Source organism: Saimiri boliviensis, chromosome 2 (genome assembly GCF_048565385.1).
Source record: "Saimiri boliviensis isolate mSaiBol1 chromosome 2, mSaiBol1.pri, whole genome shotgun sequence".
Classification (NCBI taxonomy): Eukaryota; Metazoa; Chordata; class Mammalia; order Primates; family Cebidae; genus Saimiri; species Saimiri boliviensis.
The window spans coordinates 191,223,806-191,244,946 of NC_133450.1; the positions used below are offsets into that span (position 1 = coordinate 191,223,806).

At 45.9% G+C, this 21,141-nt stretch overlaps 1 protein-coding gene across 3 annotated transcripts in view; it reads left to right on the top strand.

The window, feature by feature from the left end:
- The first annotated feature begins 1,857 nt into the window (after positions 1-1,857).
- Positions 1,858-21,141, top strand: part of ANP32B (acidic nuclear phosphoprotein 32 family member B) — a 39,472-nt gene continuing 20,188 nt past the window's right edge. Inside the window, exons 1-2 of one of the 3 annotated variants that reach the window (XM_074395082.1) lie at positions 1,858-1,922; positions 20,181-20,330. In XM_074395082.1, the coding sequence (XP_074251183.1) occupies positions 1,875-1,922; positions 20,181-20,330 (198 nt within the window). In that variant the 5' untranslated portion in view covers positions 1,858-1,874. Of the gene's footprint in view, positions 1,923-6,138; positions 6,549-7,367; positions 7,626-20,180; positions 20,331-21,141 lie in introns of those variants that run through there. The other 2 variants (XM_039475118.2, XM_074395083.1) reach the window with 2 other exon arrangements.

Here is a 21,141-nt window from a genome sequence, read left to right on the forward strand (position 1 = left end):
CTTTTTCTTCTGAGTCTTAGTTTTAGCTCTTATGTCTAGGTCTATGACCCATCTTGAATTAATTTTTATAAATGGTGTCCAACATCATTCTCTTGCTTGCAGACAGCTAATTGTCCCATGTCATTTGTTGAAAAGACTATTCTTTCCCTCATTGAACTGCCTTGGCACCCTAGTTGAAAACTAACTGACAACAATTTTTTAAAGGTAATACCTAGTTTAGCCAAGAGTGAGGGGGAAGTCTTGTACACTGCTAACAGGAATATAAAGCAGTAGCCTTTGAAGGGCAATTTGGCTACATATATGCCAGTTTGAAATGTGCACACTCTCATTCAGGAATTGCACTTCTAGGAATTTATTCCAAGGAGCTAAATGCATTCAACAATGTTATATATAATGGTAAACAACTGGAAGTAATCTAAATGTCTATCGGTAGGAGACCAGGTGAGTAAATTATTCTCCAATCCCTTCAATAAAATGTGATGCAGCCTTTAAAAATAATGAAGTGGCCAGGTGTGGTGGCTCACACCTGTAATCCAAGCACTTTGGAGGCCAAGGCGGGTGGATCACCTGAGGTTGGGAGTTCAAGACCAGCCTGACCAACATGGTGAAACCCCATCTATAAAAAAAAATAATAAATGAATAAAAATAATGAAGTATATCTAACTTACTGACTTTGAGCAACCTCTGTAACTATTGCTTAGTGAAAATTTAAAATGTATTAAAAATGATTTATAGAATTCCATTTATGTAAAATTGCGTATCATATACATGCACCTATTAGCTTGGAAAGTATTCATAAAAATGTTAACAGTAGTCCCTCTAGGTAATAGGATTTTGGCTGGCTTCTATTTTCTTATTTATACTTTTTTGCCTTGCATGAATTTGCTACATGAATATGTATTGTCTTTTGCTCAGAAAAAGAAATTTTCATTTTGTAGAAGACTATCTTCAAGGAATATATATTGTAGATTATTCAATGACATGGAAATATGTCTATAATACATTGTTAACTAAAAAGCAGGTTATACTATCCCACTTTTGAAAAATATTTTTAACTGTAACATATATTTCCTAGGTATTATACTTTATTCACTTCTATTTCTGAAATTATCTCTTATAATTGATATGAATATTTGATGTAGTAGCTTCCCCCTCCCTCCCTCCTGAGAAGCTCTTACTAATGAGATGATGCTTCTCACTTTCTGAGACTTGAGAAAATGCCATGTGTGTAGAGACAAGACTGGAGGAATAGATACCAAAACATGAACAGTGCTTGGCCCTTTAAAAAAGCCTTAGATGTAAATTTTTATCTTCTTCTCTCTAAGTATAGTTTCCAAGTTTTCTAAAGTACATGCATAGATAAACATACAAAGAAGCCAGGAGCCTAGATACCCTTATTTTCAAGGATAAGGATATTTGGTACTTTTAGCCTTTATCACAATAAGAGACTAGCAAATTTGGGACCACGTAAGCCATCTTAGTACAGTGTCTACAGTGAGAGAGGAGTAAAGCAGAGGCCCACAGAGGGGTGCCTGGCTGGACAGGAGCAGGTAAGGCAAGCTGGAGAACAGATGGCAGAGTTCATTCAGCAGGAGCTGAACTCTTGGATCAGTCTCAGTTCTGTCTGGACAAGGAAATCCCTGTGAGGTATGAGAGGGAGGGTCCAGATGGTAGGGATGCTGACTAATTATGGTGACGGGCACTTCGATAGTTTCCAGTCTAGCTCAGGAGCATGTTCCAAGTTCCTCAACAGAGACCAAGGACTGTGTGAAACAGAAAATGAGCCTGACTATTTGAGACTTTAAAACGTATTTACCCTTCAGCCAAACAGGTAACACATGGAACAGAGATGGAGAACTGATGGCCACAGCAGAATGTTCCTAGCCCTGGAGGAGACCAGCAGACTCTGGGATGCTGCTTGGGTAAGGAAGGGACTCAGGCTTGCAGTGACTGTGGCTGGGGCACAGAGAAAAGTGACAGGCACAGCTCCTCCCACGTGATCGGGTCCAACCCTCCATAGTTCTAAGATGAGTAACCTGAGGCCCAGAGACGCTATGTGGTTTGCCCTAAAGCACACAGCCAGTAAGTGGTGGAGTGGGATTCTCATCTCACTGAAGTTGTTCTCCAAAAAGGGAACACCACTGAAGAAAGTTATATTAATACAGATTTATCATAATGGTAGATGGAAAAAGCAAGTTTCTAAAAAAATCTTCAATCTGATCCCAACACTTAAAAACAATATGTATAGTATATAAAAAAATTGCAAGGACATACAACTTAATGATGGTTGTATCTCAGTGGCAAGAACTTCTAAATTTATTTTCTATTTTTTAATTTTCCCTGCACAATGAGCAAGTAAATTTTTTTTCAGGCCATGTAGGGGAAAGTAACTGACAGCAAGTAAATCTTTTCAAAGCAGGAAAATATATATATATTTTTTTCAGAAGCAGTTGTGAGGACTAGTGGATCAAAGTAATGAGAATGAATTACAGTGAGCCCTTAATGACAGAGAAATCTAGCTTCTTAGTAGTTACGTGAATTTCAGCAAACCTACTTGGTTTTGCTGAGTCTGTTTCCTAAACACTAAAAGAAGGTGGATTATTCGTCCTGTCCCGGGGAGCTGTTGCTAGGATTAACTGAGAAGCAGTGTACACAAAAGTCCCATGCATGGTACTTGGCATAAGGATGGTGCTTAATAAATATTAGACCTGACTCTTGGTAGTCATAGCTTTTCCTTGCCACCCCAGGAAGGGCCTAGCACCTCCAGCTGGTTCAGATAGCAGAAAGGAACCTGGGCAGGTGCCGGTTACTGGGCCTAGAGCTTCCTGTACGACTGACACATTCCCCTCCTCTGTTTTGACCATGTGGATACTAAGGGAATCTCCCCCTTTAACCCATTTTCACTTATTTGCCTCACCCTCTCCCCTTGTCTCAATAACCTCAGCTGCCTAAATGGCATTCTTTTAGTACATGTGACTTTATTTTCAACATAACACACATTTGCAAAGCATCTACTATATTCTAAAGATGGACCCAAAGTCCTCCTCTCCATTCCTATCATGCAGAAATACTTGTCTGAGTTGTAATTAAGTTAGATCCTTCAACAACTACCATTAGTTGCCAAACTGCAATTATAGAGGCACACACAGTAAGTTGTGGAAACTCCAGGGAGGGGAAGAGCTATGTTCTTACCAGTGTATGTACACATGTATGGAAGAGGACAGGAAGAACGGAAGTGTTTAAGAGTAATGATTTCCTCACCCTATATTATACATCAGCTTCATATACTGTCATTACTAAAATGTGCCCATTCTGTTAAGCTGGTTTCAGAGCCAGTTAAATCAATGACCGAGTAGAGTTGTTCCCTCTCATCTTCAGAGTTATTAAAGTCTGTCCACAGCCACAAAGTTTGCAGGGAAGGCTTAGGTCAGCTGATCTGACAAGTAACATGCTGTTGCTGAGGTAGGTGGGTAGGATGCAGGTCCAAGGAATTACAAACTGGCTCAGAGTGTTCTGCTCAGACATTTTAGAGCTTTTTGGAATACATAGCCATTCTGATTAACAGGCAGTTTTAAGACTCAAGGGGTGCCAAAACCTGGCATTATTTGATATTTTTATTACTTACTGGTCAAACATTAACATCAATGCAAGTAAAAAGAAATTCATTCATAGTTTGGTCCAGCTGTTTTTACATTTCCTTATTCTCTTCCAGCTCTTGTTGAAATCCATAAATCCATGGACATAACTGCAGATTAGATACAACTGAATATTCTACCTCTTTCTCACACACAGATGCATACACAGAGTAATGTTAAGTGCAGCAATATACAAAACCCAGGCCCTGTGGCAACAGCCCCTTCAGGCCTGTAGACTGACAGTCCCGTAGAAAATGTTGGCAGGGCAATGAGACACACCCTGTTCTGCCTGTGTTATTTATGCCTCTGGCAGTGAAGCCCCTGACAAAGAAGCATGTCACTGGAACACATGCTCTTTGTTCACAGAGGTGCATGCCAGCACCGGCTGCGTAAGAAAGGACAGTGCTGTGTCTGTAGTCTCTCTTCCTTTGGCTCTTTTGCCTTCTATTTGCAGCACATTGTGGCTATGTTTATTAATTACTTAGTAGCTTAATACTATAAAACACGCATCTATCCTGTGAGCTATGTACCATGGGGAAAGAGTCCTTCATATCCTCCAGTGGGCCATAGAGGACAGAGTCTCAAGATTTGCCCTGATGCTAAGGATTAATACTACCTCCTCTAGGAGCCGCCAGGTTACCGATCTCTAGCACAGAGCTACCACATTTAAGACTCCTTCAGCACCCTCCACGGCTTTTCCTGCAAGAGGACACCTGGATGCTGTTTAGTATGAAAATCCCTCTGCAACTGTTTCCAACCTAGGGCACCAAAGCAGCCCCCCACCATGCTATGACTCCACTCTAGCCAGACTGATGATGTAGCAGAAAATGGTGGGCTATGGAGTCAGACCCATCTGGGTCTAAATTCTACTCGCTTCTTGCTGGACATGCAGCTTAAGGTTCCTGAGCCTAAGCTCCTCATCTGTAAAATGATCAAATTATCACCTATTTCAGAAAGTTGTCTGAGAATTAGAGAAATAGTATCAAGCCTCTTGGCCGGGCGTGGTGGCTCACACCTGTAATCCAAGCACTTTGGAGGCCAAGGCGGGTGGGTGGATCACCTGAGGTCGGGAGTTCAAGACCAGCCTGACCAACATGGTGAAACCCCATCTTAAAAAATTTTTTTAATTAAAAAAAAAAAAAAAAAAAGGCCCTTGAAGCAGATGCTCAATAATTGCTTGTTGGCTCATGAACCCGATTTGGTAGTTTTTGTAAAAGCCCTCACTGCATAGCCCTGTGGTTCTCATAACCTTAGCTACAGACCTCTTGTAACGTCTTGAGAACATCTATCTCCATTTTCCCTTGTCATAAAGAGGGCTGCTGAGACAACAGGAGTCAGGAACTACATACTAGAAAGTTTTTCTTTTCCCATATTCTTTCTAAAACTTTCACCTTCAAATGTTAACTCAGTATTTTTAAAATTGATACATAATTGGCTTACAACTAAGTTTGGGTTCTTTGCCACTAAATAAACTTAGGTAAAATAGAAAGGGGGCACTTTCTTAACTTCCATAAAACTTTAGGCTAATGTATAGAAGAATTTCATTTTTCTCTATTAAATTCTTAAGTTTTTGGTGCTTCTTGTCAGTACAATCTTCTCAGATTGTATTTTATTTGACACGTTATGTATTTACTTATTTTATGATGAATATAACGTTACTCCTCGGTGGTCTGCAAAGCACAGTCACCCAGAACTGGTACTCTAACCCCTGGGACCCTCTGAGCCAGACCATGACAAAGGCTGCCTGCCAGGTTTCAACGAAACTTAGACCACCAAGAATTTACACACCTCACAGGGGTGCCCTAAGGAATAAATGAGATAAAAAGTCTGCCGGGGTGAGGGAACCCAGAGGCCCTATTAGAAATGCTAATTGTTTCCTTCTCTACCTTCTTATTAAAATGTTAGAAAACCAGGAGACTAACTCTCCTGAACGGGTGGGGATGCTGGGCTGCTCTGTGGCTTAGCAAGCGGCCCCAGCTGCCCTACTGGGGCCAGCCGACCGCGATTCCGTCCCGAAATCCCGCGGTGGCCGTGGCGGGGGGGGTTCCTCGGCGGCACTCTGGACGCCACTCTGCCAAGGAGGCAGCGGGGTTCGCCTGTTGGCCCCAGACTGTGTGGGAGGCACAAGGTGAACCTCAAAGCCTCTGTCCCGGGCTTCACATCTCGCGCCTCCGCGGGCGTCGGGCCGGCCCCATGAACCTCCGCAGATGGACTGGGCTTTAGGGATCCCCGAAGCCGGACTGCAAGGCCTCTCGCCAGCCCTTGCCGCTCACCTCCCGGCCGGAGCCACAGACTCAGCTCCGGGGGCTGCGAGGTGAGGCCCGGGTGTGAAGGGAGTCTCAGCTCGGCGGGGGGCGGGGAAACCCCCCCAGAGGAAGGTCTTACATCAGCCGCCCACGTGCAATCGGAGGGAAGGAGGGAGGAAGTCACTCCTTTCCCGGGGCTGCGCCTTTCCCCCAGCCTCCGCCCCGCCCGCCGCGCGTCTCCCCGCCCCGTCTTTGGTGCAGTCGCGGCCGCCGAGCCGAGCGGCGCCGCGCGGTGCCGAGTGGAGCCGAGCAGCTGCCGCGCCGCGTCGCCGGTTTAAGCGCAGTGCGGGCCGCGGCCGGGGGCGGCAGTAGAGAGCCCAGTGCTGCGCTCCAGCCCCCTTTTCCCTCCATGGTTTCTCTCCGCTCCCGTGAGTAACTTGGCTCCGGGGGCTCCGCTCGCCTGCCCGCACGCCGCCAGCCGCCCAGGACCGCGCCGCCGGCCTCCGCCGCGAGCAAACCCTTCCGACGGCCCTCGCTGCGCAGGCCGGGACGCCTCTCCCCCCTCCGCCCCCGCCGCGGAAAGTTAAGTTTGAAGAGGGGGGAAGAGGGGAACATGGACATGAAGAGGAGGATCCACCTGGAGCTGAGGAACCGGACCCCGGCAGCAGTAAGCAGAGCCCCCTCCGGGCGCCCTCTCCCCCGATGACTTGCATGTAATGGTGGCCACCTGCGAGCCCGGGCCGAGGGTTCGCCGGCCCCGGCGCGGGGAAGAGCGCAGCTCGTGTGCTCGGACTGGGAAGGCGGGCGGGCGGGCGGGCGGGCGCGGAGGGGGGAGCGCGCGCGCGGGGATTAACTCTTTGCCGCCCGCGGGCCCCCGGGGCGGCCGGGGGAAGGCAGCGGTGTGGGGGAAAGCAAACTTTGCGCGCCTCGCCCGCCAGGGTCTTTCCCTGGAGGGAGCGCGTGTGCGAGTGGCCGGCGGCGAGGGAGGGAGGCGGGGGTTGTGTAACGCTGGGAGCCATGTTTGCAGCCTCCCGGGATGCGCGACCGGGCGGAGGCCGGGCCTGCCGAGGAGCTGCGCGGCCAGCGCCGCCTGAGCCAGGCCGGGTTCCGCGCGCCCCAGGCCGGCCGGGGAAGGGGCGGGGGCTCCTCCGGCCGGGGCTCGCAGTGGGCGCCGGCCCAGCCGAGGGCAGCGGCCGTGGGCAGAGGAGGGGGCTTTTTTCCTTTGAAGGGAGCGAGAAGCCCCCTCAGACGCCCGGGGGCCTGGGCGGGCGCGGCCTGGCGCGCAGAGCGGGGGAGGGGCGGGCCCGGGCGGCGGAGGTGGCGCAACCGCCGCCCCTCCCGAGGCCAAGTTTGAAAAAAGAACGCGGTTCCCGCCATTTTTCAAGCCTAAAAATAAAACTTTCTCCCGTTTCCCTCGCTCGGTCTTCGCCCTCTGCCTTGACCACTCCGGCCTCCCAGGGGCAGCCCAGGTCGGCCGGGGCCACCCGTTGTGGCGACGGCTTCCCCCTTCCCCCGCGCCGCGGCGACGGAGCCCGGGGCCCCTACCCTGCCCCGGGAGGCTGGCCCCTCGGTGTGGGCGGGATGTGGCTCCTCACGCCAGCCGGGGCGCGCCACAGGCCGCCGCAGCGCCATGTTGGCGGGTGCCCGTCTCCCTCCGCCGGGCGAGCCGACCCACGAGCTCGGCCTTGCCCGCCCGCCCTCGACGCTGGCTGTGTCGGCCGCTTCTTCCCGCGCCGAGCCCTCGGTCTGTGTCCCCCAGCCCCGCCCGGACTTGTGGCTCGCACTGGCGGGAGCCGCGTAGCGCGGCAGCCGCCGACTCATCCCCTCGCGGGCGCGCTGCCGACCCCCTCCCCCTTCTTAAAAGGGCAACGGCAAGCGGCCGCCCTCGCGCCGGGCCGGGCGCGCTGGGTTTCGGGCGGGCCTCTGCTGGGCTCGGCTCGTGGACTAGGCGACCAGGCGGCTTCTGGCCTCCCACGTGCTCGAGAGCTGCCCGATGCGGCCGGCCGCGCGCCATCCGCGGTGTAGGGACCCGACACCCGCGCTAGTGCCGCGCGGCCGCGTGGGCGTGGGTCCGGCCTGTGGGAATCGCCCCTTTCGTCTCCCGGGTTTGGCGCGGCCGGGTGCCCCCGTGGGCGAATGGTTTTCCCGCCGAGGGCCTCCCTCCACGCTCCGGGCTAGCGAGCAACCGGGTTTCGTGTCCTCAGGCGGCTGTGGTTAACAAGTCGCGAACTTGGGGGAATTCGTCGACCAGGGTTTACCCGGTGTGTTCGACGTTTATATCCTTGCTCCCTATTCCTTGAGGTCCCCAGTCACGCGGGGCGGGCCGGAATCCACCGCACGGCACTGTCGCTACCGGCGGGCCCGCGAGGGTGGGCGGCTCCGGGGTTCCGAGATGGAGGGTCGCGGGCGGGCATTCTTTCGACCTTCCGTCAGACATTTTGTGCCCGCCACGTGCTTGCCTGTCGCATGGGCGCCCAGCTCACGCCGGAAAACTTGAGAGGCGTTCTGGCCTTGAGGTGTTCATTCCAGACTTTTCCATTGCGGCGTAATTGCAAATCCGTAGAATATGGAGTAGCTAAAATTAGCCAAAGTGGCCACAAGAGAAGTACGCACGTGGGTCTTCAGAAATGCTTTAAAATCTAGAATGTGAATTCTTTGGGATATGTTCAAACTGAAGGTCTGTAAAATTCTCCAGAGTAGAGTTCCTTCTGGGAAATACAGTTGGTCTGCTGTTCCCTTTAGATGATGTTCTCATATATGAAGGAATATTGCTTTAAAAATCCATGTATATCTGCAGGTGTTGTTTTGTTTTGTTTTGTTTTTGAGACGGAGTCTCGCTCTGTCATCCAGGCTGGAGTGCAGCCGTACGATCTCGGCTCTCTGCCTCCCGGGTTTATGTGATTCTCCTGCCTCATCTTCCCGAGTAGCATTTTTGGTAGAGATGGAGTTTTTCCTTGTTGGTCAGGCTGGTCTTGAACTCCCGATCTCTGGTGATCCACCGGCCTCGACCTCCCAAAGTGCTGGGATTACAGGCGTGAGTGAGCCACCGCGCCTGACCGGGTTTTCATTATTGAGGTGATCAACTTAACTCTCTTGCCAGTCAGGCCAGAGCCATTTAATTCAGTTAAATTGAAATGTTTTCTCGGTCATACTATCCATATTTCAAGTGCTCAAATGTGACAAGTGACTGGCTCATGGGTGGTGCGTTGGGCACCACTGGCCTGCAGAATCCACTGCTTTATTAAGGAAACATTTGAAGCCTGAGAACCCATTGAGGTGGCATAGTACCTTTTGCACTTGGGAGAGTTTGTGAGGCCTTGACAGTGGGTTGCGGGAGCCTGCCGAGATTGTGGGGGTAGAGGAAGGTTCTCTTAGGGACTCCAATGGGAGATTGAGACCAGTAGGAGTTAGGTACCCAGTTGGGCGAATAAAACTGACCTAAAACTGCAGGGTTTTCAGGAAACATGCTGCATGTAGATTTTGAAGTGAATTCTATAGGGTTTAATTTTTTTTTTTTTTTTTTGTCTTTTTGTTTTTTTTCCTTTTTGTGGAGAACGGGGTCTCGCTATATTGCCCAGGCAGGTCTCGAACTCCTGAGCTCAAGCTGTCCTCCTGCCTCTGCCTCCCTAAGAGCTGGGATTACAGGCGTGAGCCACAGCACCCGGCCTAAAGTGTTTTCTACACAGGCATCGTCCTTAAAGCAAACAAAAAGTTCCAAGATCACTCCTTTAAAAATCACATTCAGCTAGTCCCATACCTTATTTGTGATGTGCTAAAACATACCATAAACACCACAGAAATTGGTGGCATTGTCAGCTGTTGCACAGTGGGCTTGGCTTCTGCGATCCAGCAGACTTGTCATTTGGGAAAACGTGAAGAAGCCATTCCCCAGTTGAAGGTAGTATGCTGTACTGTTGTAGTATGAATGGGATGCTCTGAAATAAATACACAGCAGTGTCCCATGGTTGACCCTAATGATTTTAAAGTCAAGTGAGATGACATTCAGCTAGTCCCATACCTTATTTGTGATGTGCTAAAACATACCATAAACACCACAGAAATTGGTGGCATTGTCAGCTGTTGCACAGTGGGCTTGGCTTCTGCGATCCAGCAGACTTGTCATTTGGGAAAACGTGAAGAAGCCATTCCCCAGTTGAAGGTAGTATGCTGTACTGTTGTAGTATGAATGGGATGCTCTGAAATAAATACACAGCAGTGTCCCATGGTTGACCCTAATGATTTTAAAGTCAAGTGAGATGTATGTTTGAAAAGGGTAAATGTGTTCTTTTGTTTAAGACTAGATGGGCTTTTATTGTGTATATGGATTTTTGTTTTTTAAATTGGAGTTTGAAGAAGACCCTAGTAACACTTTTGTTCAGTTGGGCTCATGTATTCTGACAACGGAATACAACAGGGTAAACACAAAAGTGTTACTAGGGTCTTCTTCAGTTCACCTATTACTATATCCCTATTCCTTATAAACAGAAATATGCTTATTTCCCTAAGGGGTGAGGGGGAAGGATTCTAAAGAAATAACAGAATTTGATTTTTTTTTTTCTAAGTCGAAAACAGCACTTATATCAGGGTGCATTCTCATAGTGGAACAAAATGGCTTAAGATGGCATTTTAAAGTAATCTTCATGAAAAATGGTGGTTACCATTTAAAAACATTTTATAGACAAAGATAGGAGACATTTTGTATGACAAGGAAGTATTTTATATAAAATATTGTCAGTTCAGAGAGTAAATTGAACCGTGCCGTAATATACCATATATACACCATGGAAATTGGAGGTCTTGTCAGTAAGATGAGAAGACACTGATATGGAGTAGCAAGATACACACCACATTTAGTTGTATTCTAAAATTAGAAAAGAATACCTGTTCTTCTTTATGTGGGATTTTTATCCTTCCATTAAACTGAACATGTGCTCTGTTAGATGCACCTCATTAACCACGCATCTGGGGACAATCAGCCTTCCTATCAGCTCAGAGTTTTTCATTCAAAGTTAGAAAGCCAAGCAGTTCCTTACTGTAGCTTGCAATCTATGTCCCTGCGAAATGCTGGTGTGCTGTATGCTGGACTATGACATTTCATATACCAGTCTTAATGTAGTTCCAGTTTACTGGGAAAAAATGTAGATTGTCTTTAACTTTCATCTTTTTTGGATCCACACTCCCTCCCCAGCTTTTGACCTCTTTTGTTGTGTCTACGGTGATGTTTGAGCTGAATCAGATATTCTAATTGGTTGCATAGCAACTAATTGGGGTTTTTTTTTTCCTTGTATAAGGAGTGCATCTTTGTTGAAGAAAACTAGATATAGGTAGGTCAAAAATACTGTAGATGTAGATAAGCAAAAAGAAGATAGACATCATATATGCCTTACCTACCATCTAGACACTACTGTATAGTCTACCAGAATGTTTGATTTTTGTCTAAACTTGGTTCATGCAAATAATCCTAGCTTGTTGCTTTTTTTTTCTTTTAAGAAAAAATACAGTGAACATCTTTACCTGTATGTGTCTTTATTTTATAGACTTAATGTCTGCATAGATCATAATTTAAACATCCAGGTTGTTCACAGGGATTTTGGGTGTTTTAAATACTGCTGAAATGAATATCTTATAATATGATTCCCCCGCCCCCACCCCTACCAAATTGCTTCTCAGAATGGTTCCCTTCTTTACATAACCACTAGTAGGATATGGGTGTTTCCTTCCTTAATGTCAACAGTTCTGCTACCTAAACACATTTGAAACCACTAGTATAAACCTCTTCTAGGCTGGGCACCAGTGGCTCATGCCTATAATCCTGGCACTTTGGGAGGCTGAGGAGAGTGGCTTACCTGAGGCCGGGAGTTTGAGACCAGCCTGGCCAACATGGCGAAACCCCATCTCTACTAAAAATACAAAAATTAGCCGGGCGCGGTGGCTCAAGCCTGTAATCCCAGCACTTTGGGAGGCCGAGGCGGGTGGATCACGAGGTCAAGAGATCGAGACCATCCTGGTCAACATGGTGAAACCCCGTCTCTACTAAAGATACAAAAAATTAGCTGGGCATGGTGGCACGTGCCTGTAATCCCAGCTACTCAGGAGGCTGAGGCAGGAGAATTGCCTGAACCCAGGAGGCGGAGGTTGCGGTGAGCCGAGATGGCGCCATTGCACTCCAGCCTGGGTAACAAGAGCGAAACTCCGTCTCAAAAAAAAAAAAAAAATTAGCCGGGGAGTGGTGGCAGGCACCTGTAATCCCAGCTACTTAGGAGGCTAAGGCAGATTTGCTTGAACGGTGTGGAGGTGGGGCAGAGGTTGCAGTGAGCCAAGCTCCACTTTATTCTAGCATAGGTGAAAGAGCAAGACTCTGTCTCAAAAATAAAAATAATTTTTAAAAAACTGTTCTTATTTTGAAAATATTCTTTTAAAATAACTGGTAGAGGATATGAACACTGGTTAACTCGGAAGGATGGAAATTGCAAGGAAGGCAGGAGTTACTTTCTATATTTTTTGGATTATTTCACTTACTATAATCACTATTACTCTAATTAAAAGAATTGACAACTCAGAATGATCTTTAAATCCTCCATACTTTTTCCTCCTTTTATGGCAGAAAGACTGGAGAGTATGAAAGGAAAAAAAATGTTTCCATATCCTGTGGCCTCAGCTCCAATCTCCAGGGTCATTCTCTTGACCTAGACTCATAAAGAAGGACCTCATAGACATTTAGGAATTTGCCATTTAGGACTTAAAATGTGTTTTGTCTCTCACAGAAACTGTTATGAATTATTGTTATATCCTCCAAGTAGATCTGAAAAGGTGTTTGGCCACAATATAGTTCAAATTTTTCAATGAAAAAGCGGTAGGAAACTACTGTTTTGCTGGTAACTGTAGAAAACAAATGTAAGAGTTAGATAGGAGATAGTATGGATTTTTCTTTTTCATTTTTAAATGTGTACCTTAAATTTGTGTTTGAGAAAGGCAAGTTTAATTGGAGGATGAGGGAAGAAGAGGAGTGAATTTGGCCCCAAAAGTTAAACTGTCCATCTACAAGCAGAATACCAGTTAACTCATAAGATGTATGCACAAATGAACAAGTGTCTGCCTAACTTTTATTCATTAGACAGCAGCCCTGGGAGGATTTGAGATATAAGAAGAAATTAGGGCCTTTTCTCCTTGGATTAGGACCTCTGGTTTATTCTGAATCTAGATGGGGAAGCTGTGGGATCATCTTGACCCCAGTCTCATTCACTGTCTCAAGCATACTCTTCCAACGCTGTTGTCTCCTTTGCAAGGCAGTCTGGATCTCTATACCTAGGAAGGAATGAGGAAGAGATGAGGGTTAGTTACCTCTGGAGATGCACTGAGAACCCCAGAGTTGATACAGATTATTTTAAACTGAAGACATTTGATATTCAACAGATGCAGAGAGAAGCTTATTGGAGTTTATCTGGCTAAAAGCAAATACATGTCATAAATGAGGGCTGACATAAATTCTCCCTTTGGAGTGAGTCTGTTCCCAGGAGAGAGGCCAAGAGTAAATCTCTGGAGGGGGAGGAGATAGTCTTATGGCCCTAAGAAAACAAAGACCACTCACACATATGGAGACAGACATTGTAAACTTTATCTCTCATTTGTTCTCCTAAACATCCCATTTGTGTTCCCTAAAGAAATCTGTTCTAGCCGGGCGCGGTGGCTCAAGCCTGTAATCCCAGCACTTTGGGAGGCCAAGGCGGGTGGATCACAAGGTCAAGAGATCGAGACCATCCAGGTCAACATGGTGAAACCCCGTCTCTACTAAAATACAAAAAAAAAAAAAAAAGTAGCTGGGCATGGTGGCGCGTGCCTGTAATCCCAGCTACTCAGGAGGCTGAGGCAGGAGAATTGCCTGAACCCAGGAGGCGGAGGTTGCGGTGAGCCGAGATCGCGCCATTGCACTCCAGCCTGGGTAACAAGATCGAAACTCCGTCTCAAAAAAAAAAAAAAAAAAAAAGAAATCTGTTCTTCCCTAAAGAGGTTTTTCTCCTCCTGTCCTTTCCTCTTCTAAGTTAGGTATATAAGCCCTAAATTCGAACTACTCAGTTAGTTACTACTAAGTGTGAGTACACATGTGTATGTGTGTTGCACATATAAATACACTTTTTCTGCACCTCAAATGCCACTCTTTTGCCAGTAAAAGGATATCTGAGCACGGAGTACCTTTTCACCAAGGTCCTGTTGAGAACTTCCAACTACCTTGAAGTTGGCTGATGGAACATTTAGACCTGCTATCCTTGGGTGCAGCCCTAAGTGCAGCCGTCCGGTGGTCTCTGCTTTATGCAGTAATGCCCATTCTCCTCTGTGCTTACTCCCCAGTTGGCTCACCTTCTCACTATGCTTCTAGGGATAGCATGTTTCTTTACATTCTCAGCCTTCCTGGAAAAGTCAAGGGACATGCCTTTTCTGCCTAGCCCAACAGCTCTCTGCCCTATTTATCCCAGTATATATTGTTGCCTAAAGGTCGCAGGTATACATTTCCTGAACTTCTCGCTGTCACTTAACAAACTCATCTACATTTGTATTCATCCTAACCATCTCTCTTAGCTGTCCCACCTCCAATAAGAATAGAATGACCTCATTTTTAATACACAGTTTTTGTTATAGTCAAACTGTTTTTTGGGGGGTGGGGGAGACAGTCTTGCTGTTGCCCTGGCTGGGGTACAGTGGTCCAATCTCGGCTCAACTGCAGCCTCCACCTCCTGGGTTCAAGCATTCTCCTGCTTCAACCTCCTGAGTAGCTGGGACTATGGGCACGTGCCACTATGCCTGCTAATTTTCTTTGTATTTTTAGTAGAGATGGGGTTTCGCCACGTTGGCCAGGCTGGTCTCCAACTCACTGACCTCAGGTGATATGCCAGCCTTGGCCTCTCAAAGTGCTGGGATTATTTATAGGTGTGAGCCACCATGCCCAGCCAAACTTTTTTTTTAAACTGGATCTCTGTCACCCAAGCTGGAACATAGTGGCATAATAATGGCTCACTGCAACCTGGACTTCCTAGGCTCAAGTGATCCTCCTGCCTCAGCCTCTCAAGTAGCTGGGACCACAGGCACGTGCCATCATGCCGAGCTAATTATTTACTTTATTGTAGAGACTAGGTCTCCCTGTGTTGCCCAGGTGACTCTTGGACTCCTGGGCTTAGGTGGCCCTCCCACTTTTGCTTTCCGAAGTACTGGGATTATAGGTGCTAGCCACAGCACCCGGCCTTGAACTATATTTTTTAGTATTGGTTATTTGTGTCTTTCAGAGCTTGTCTGCCTTTTTTTGTGTGTGTTTCTGCTGGGGTATTTATTTTTTTCTTACTTAGGGTAAAAACAATAGAAGAGGCCGGGTGCGGTGGCTCAAGCCTGTAATCCCAGCACTCTGGGAGGCCGAGGCGGGTGGATCACGAGGTCGAGAGATCGAGACCATCCTGGTCAACATGGTGAAACCCCGTCTCTACTAAAAATACAAAAAACTAGCTGGGCATGGTGGCACGTGCCTGTAATCCCAGCTACTCAGGAGGCGGAGGTTGCGGTGAGCCGAGATCGCGCCGTTACACTCCAGCCTGGGTAACAAGAGTGAAACTCCGTCTCAAAAAACAACAACAACAAAAAAAAAAACAATAGAAGATACCCTCAAGAACAAATAAATGCAAATAGCCAGAATTTCCATAATCGAGAGGTTACAAAAAGTTACAGTCAAATGAATTGGAAAATAATTTTGCAGCACTTAAATTTAACTACTCATTTAAAAGAGAAGTTGATGTTTTAAATAAAGAACTCTTAACTAATAGCAGACTCAAATGTTTGTATTCTTTCACTTAGCAATGGATTCTAAAGACACTGTCTTAAATACAGAAGACATTTTAAGTAAAAAGATATGGTAGGAAAAATTAAGCACAAATGTTCAACAGGGACTAAAGAAATACAAAAAATTAGCTGGGCATTGTGGCGTGTGCCTGTAATCCCAGCTACTCAGGAGGCTGAGGCAGGAGAATTGCCTGAACCCAGGAGGCGGAGGTTGCGGTGAGCCAAGATCGCGCCATTGCACTCCAGCCTGGGGTAACGAGCGAAAATCCGTCTCAAAAAAAAAAAAAAAAAAAAGACACAGACCTCTGTACAGTATTGCTGACAAACGTGTGACCCTTTTTTTTCCTCATTCAGCAGTTACGTAGGCTCATATTCAGTGATACAGTGGTAACCAGAATACACATGACCCTGCCATTATGAAGCTTAGTCTAGCAGTGCCTTTTTTTTTTTTTTTTTTTTTTTTTTTTTTGAGATGGAGTTTCGCTCTTGTTACCCAGGCTGGAGTGCAATGGCGCGATCTCGGCTCACCACAACCTCCGCCTCCTGGGTTCAGGCAATTCTCCTGCCTCAGCCTCCTGAGTAGCTGGGATTACAGGCATGTGCCACCATGCCCAGCTAATGTTTTGTATTTTTAGTAGAGACGGGGTTTCACCGTGTTGACCAGGATGGTCTCGATCTCTCGACCTTGTGATCCACCCGCCTCGGCCTCCCAAGGTGCTGGGATTACAGGCTTGAGCCACCGCGCCCGGCTTTTTTTTTTTTTTTTTTGGAGACAGTCTCACTTTGTCACTGAGGCTGAAGTGCAGTGGCACAATCTCAGCTCATTGCAACCTCTGCCTTGCAGGTTCAAGCAATTCTCCTGCATCAGCCTCCTGAGTACCTGGGACTACAGGCACATGCCACTATGCCTGACTAATTTTTGTATTTTTAGTAGAGATGGAGTTACCATGTTGGCCAGACTGGTCTCAAACTCCTGACATTAGGTGCTCCATCCCCCTTGGCCTCCCAAAGTGCTGGAATTACAGGTGTGAGGCAGTACACCCAGCCAGCAAAAACATGTTTTAACCCTAATTTGAGTCCTCTGGTACATTTTGATGACACCTTTACAATGGTTAAAGTGGAATTTTGCAAGTTGAAAGAAATGTCTTTTAAGAGGTGATTTCACTCCATGAGTTGGGAGGCAGTATGGCCAACGGTCACTTTACTTTTTGGATATTGGTGTCATTTTGTGTAACATCTTTGGATTATTTTGGACAGAATTATAGAAAATCTCCCAAGCCAAATGGGAACATTTTGATTGTATTGCAGCATACTGCTTTAGATGGGTGGGTGATGACAGTTGACATTTTAAAAATTTCAATGGATTGTTGGTTTTATGGTTTAGTGAACTAATGGTTTAGTTTCTTTTTTTTTTCTTTTTTTTTTTTGAGATGGAGTTTCACTCCTTTTGCCCAGGCTGGAGTGTGGTGCCATCTCAACTCACTGCAACCTCTGCCTCCCAGGTTCAAGTGATTCTCCTGCCTCAGCCTCCCGAGTAGCTGGGATTACAGGCATGCACCACCACCACTGGCTAATTTTGTATTTTTAGTAGAGATGGGGTTTCTCCATGATCCGTCAGGCTGGTCTTGAATTCCCAACTACAGGTGTGAGCCACCGCACCCAGCCTAGTTTCTTTTTAATACAGAATTTTAGAAATATACAGAATAAATACATGCTTGTAAAAAATTTAATACAGATACAAAAATACAGCAAAGGTCTCTGACATTTCCCATTCCCTTTACCCAAGGTTTACTATCTGGCCATTTATAATGTTCCAAGCCCTAGTTCCTACAATTTCATGAGGTAGGTACTGTTATGTCCACTTTATGGGAAACTGAGGCACAGAGAAGTGAAGTGATTCACACAAGGTTGTACGAGTTCTGAGTGGCAGAGGAGAACCAGGATTCGACCCCAGACATCTGTTTCCAGAGCCCAGCTTTTGTCAGAGTTGACCTATTTTTTCAGATGTGCTCATTTCTTTTCAGAAAAGGGAAGAATGCAGAGATATCTAAAGAAAAATGGAAAGAAGGAAGGAAGGGAGGGAGAAAGGAAGGAAGTAGATGTAAAAGGAGGGAGGGAAGAAGTATGTGGATGTAAAGAGTAAAAATGTATGCCTGGCTTCTGAAGAGGAGTAGACAGGGTAGTGAGAAGTGGTTAGACACTTACTATGCTATGGGTATTGCCGAGTTAAATCTGTTTGTTTCTCTGTAAATGGGGGAAGGAGAGTGGTGGTAGAAAGAATAAATGTTTACTTCATAATCGAAAGCAATTATTAGAGTAGCATTATTGGATTTTGTATGAGAGGATGAAGACGTTTTTTTTTTTTTTTTTTTTTTTGAGACAGAGTTTCGCTCTTGTTACCCAGGCTGGAGTGCAATGGCGCGATCTCGGCTCACCGCAACCTCCGCCTCCTGGGTTCAGGCAATTCTCCTGCCTCAACCTCCTGAGTAGCTGGAATTACAGGCATGCGCCACCATGCCCAGCTAATTTCTTGTATTTTTAGTAGAGACGGGGTTTCACCATGTTGACCCGGATGGTCTCGATCTCTTGACCTAGTGATCCACCCGCCTCGGCCTCCCAAAGTGCTGGGATTACAGGCTTGAGCCACCATGTCCGGCGAGGACGTTGTTAATAGCTCCTGTTCTCTTTTCAGAGTATCAGCATCTCCCATATACTTGCTTGATTAATGCCATTAAATATGGTAGGTTCACTAAAATTCTTTTTTTTTTTTTTTTTTTTTTTTTTTTTGAGACGGAGTTTCACTCTTGTTACCCAGGCTGGAGTGCACTGGCGCGATCTTGGCTCAACGCAGCCTCCATCTCCTGGGTTCAGGCAATTCTCCTGTCTCAGCCTCCTGAGTAGCTGGGATTACAGGCACGTGCCACCATGCCCAGCTAATTTTTTGTATTTTTAGTAGAGATGGGGTTTCATCTTGTTGACCAAGATGGTCTCGATCTCTTGACCTCGTGATCCACCCGCCTCGGCCTCCCAAAGTGCTGGGATTACAGGCTTGAGCCACCGCGCCCGGCTAAAATTCTTTACAAAGGCATTCTGCCTTTGTTGGTGCAGTTAAAACGGTAATTTGCATCACTGTGAGTAGATCATAGTGGACTAAAAAAGTTGCAAGTTTCAGGGTGATCAAGAATGGCAATATATGAATTATTGTGGTAGATCTGCATGTAGACTCTCAGTATTCAAAAATTCAAATCATCAGATGTGATGCTCTTTTTTTTTTTTTTTTTTTGTTTGAGATGGAGTCTCACTCTATTGTCCAGGCTGGAGCGCCATGGTACAATGTCAGCTAACTGTGCCTCCCAGGTTCAAGCGATTTTCCTGCTGTAGCCTCCCAAGTAGTGGGATTACAGGCACTCAACCATCATACCCAGCTAATTTTTGTATTTCTGGCCGTGCTGGTCTTGAACCCCTGACCTCAGGTGATCCGCCCGCCTTGGGTTCCCAAAGTGCTGGGATTACAGGCGTGTGCCACTGTACCTGGCCAGATGTAGCCTGAAAATGAAAATTTATTATTATTATTATTTTTTTTTTTTGAGACGGAGTTTCGCTCGTTACCCAGGCTGGAGTGCAATGGCGCTATCTCGGCTCACCGCAACCTCCGCCTCCTGGGTTCAGGCAATTCTCCTGCCTCAGCCTCCTGAGTAGCTGGGATTACAGGCACACGCCACCATGCCCAGCTGATTTTTTTGTATTATTTTTTTTTTTTAGTAGAGACGGGGTTTCACCATGTCGACAGGATGGTCTCGAACTCTCGACCTCATGATCCACCCGCCTCGGCCTCCCAAAGTGCTGGGATTGCAGGCTTGAGCCACCGCGCCCGGCTGAAAATTTATTATCTAACAGTTCCCTAGAAACATCTTTCTCACGTGGAACCCAGATTGATTTTTGTTTTGAATTAAGGACTCCTGCATCCTGGTTTCTTCCTGGTGTCAAGATAATCTTGGCAAAGATTAATAAAACCAGAGTTGGAAACTGTGTTGGTGCAGAAACCTCTAGCCAGAATCTCTTAGAGGTCTTGGTAGGAAAAATAAAGCTTTCCTCTTTTCTGTGGTCATCTTCTGGGCCTTAAGGTAGATTAGCCTAAAGAGTGTCTTCACTCTGTGTTAGCGTTTAAATGAAAGCTGCCCTTTGGGGAACAGACTGAGGAAAAGAAATGAGGGGAATACACTTACTTCACTTACATCTAAAGTATAGTGTCCGTTTCTGGAAAATGATTGTTTTATACTCGAGTAATATTCCAGCTTTGAATCTGTGAGTATGTTGCTACTGAAGGCTTAATTATTTTTTCTTTTTACAGCTATCATCTAAGTCGAAGAGGCTGCCCATATATATGGGTGTTTTTGCAGGATATTTATGGTAGAAGTTTTTGCATTCTTTGTTTTCAATTTTTTTTGAGAGCTTATTCTTTTTTCTTTGTCATCCACAGGTTCGAGAACTTGTCTTGGACAATTGCAAATCAAATGATGGAAAAATTGAGGGCTTAACAGCTGAATTTGTGAACTTAGAGTTCCTCAGTTTAATAAATGTAGGCTTGATTTCAGTTTCAAATCTCCCCAAGCTGCCTAAATTGAAAAAGGTAAGTGCTTTTCCTTTAACAGTAGAAGAGAATGATCCTGCGAAGGGAAAATGTGTGATTTTACCTGTAAGGAAGCACTTAGTATAGCAGAAAGCACATGGCCTTTGGAACTGGGCAGATACGGGATTGAATTCCGGCGCTATTATTTCCTTGATGGGTGATCATCTTCAGGTTACTTAATCTCTCTAAGGCCCAATTTCCTCACCTGTAAACTGGTGGTATTACCTGACCTTGCAGAATTGCTGTAATGTTTGGAAATAATGCATGTTGGATGCTCAGTAAATAGTAGTTAGGAAGAATAATTACTGTGTTTTGTAAGTAATTTATTTGTTAATTGTTATAAAACCAGTTCTTTATCATTTCGAAAAAAAGGACCAAATGCTATAGAAAAATGTTTTGTCAGTGCACATTTAACTGTCACAGAGTCCCAGGACGTCAGAATTGGAAGAAAGTTTGCTCTTCTAACCCAGTTCCTTATTTTATAGACACAGCAGTAGTCCCAGAAAAGTATAGTAATTTGCCTAAAGCCACCCACAGAAGTGGTTAGTACTAGAGCCAAAACTAGAACCCATCTCTCTCCTAACCTCATACCTTTTCCATTATATCGGAAAAGATGTGTGCTTATACAAGTATTGCAGAATTCTCTGCCATTTCAATATTCACTTTACTAGGAAACTTAAGTTGTACCTTGTTTAAAACTAAGTCACACATAGAAGGAAACAAAATCAAACTTAGGCAAAGGTAGGCTGTTCCCAGAGCTTGCTTGAGTTCTGAGATGGACAGTTTTTTTTGTATTGAAGTTTGTTTGTTG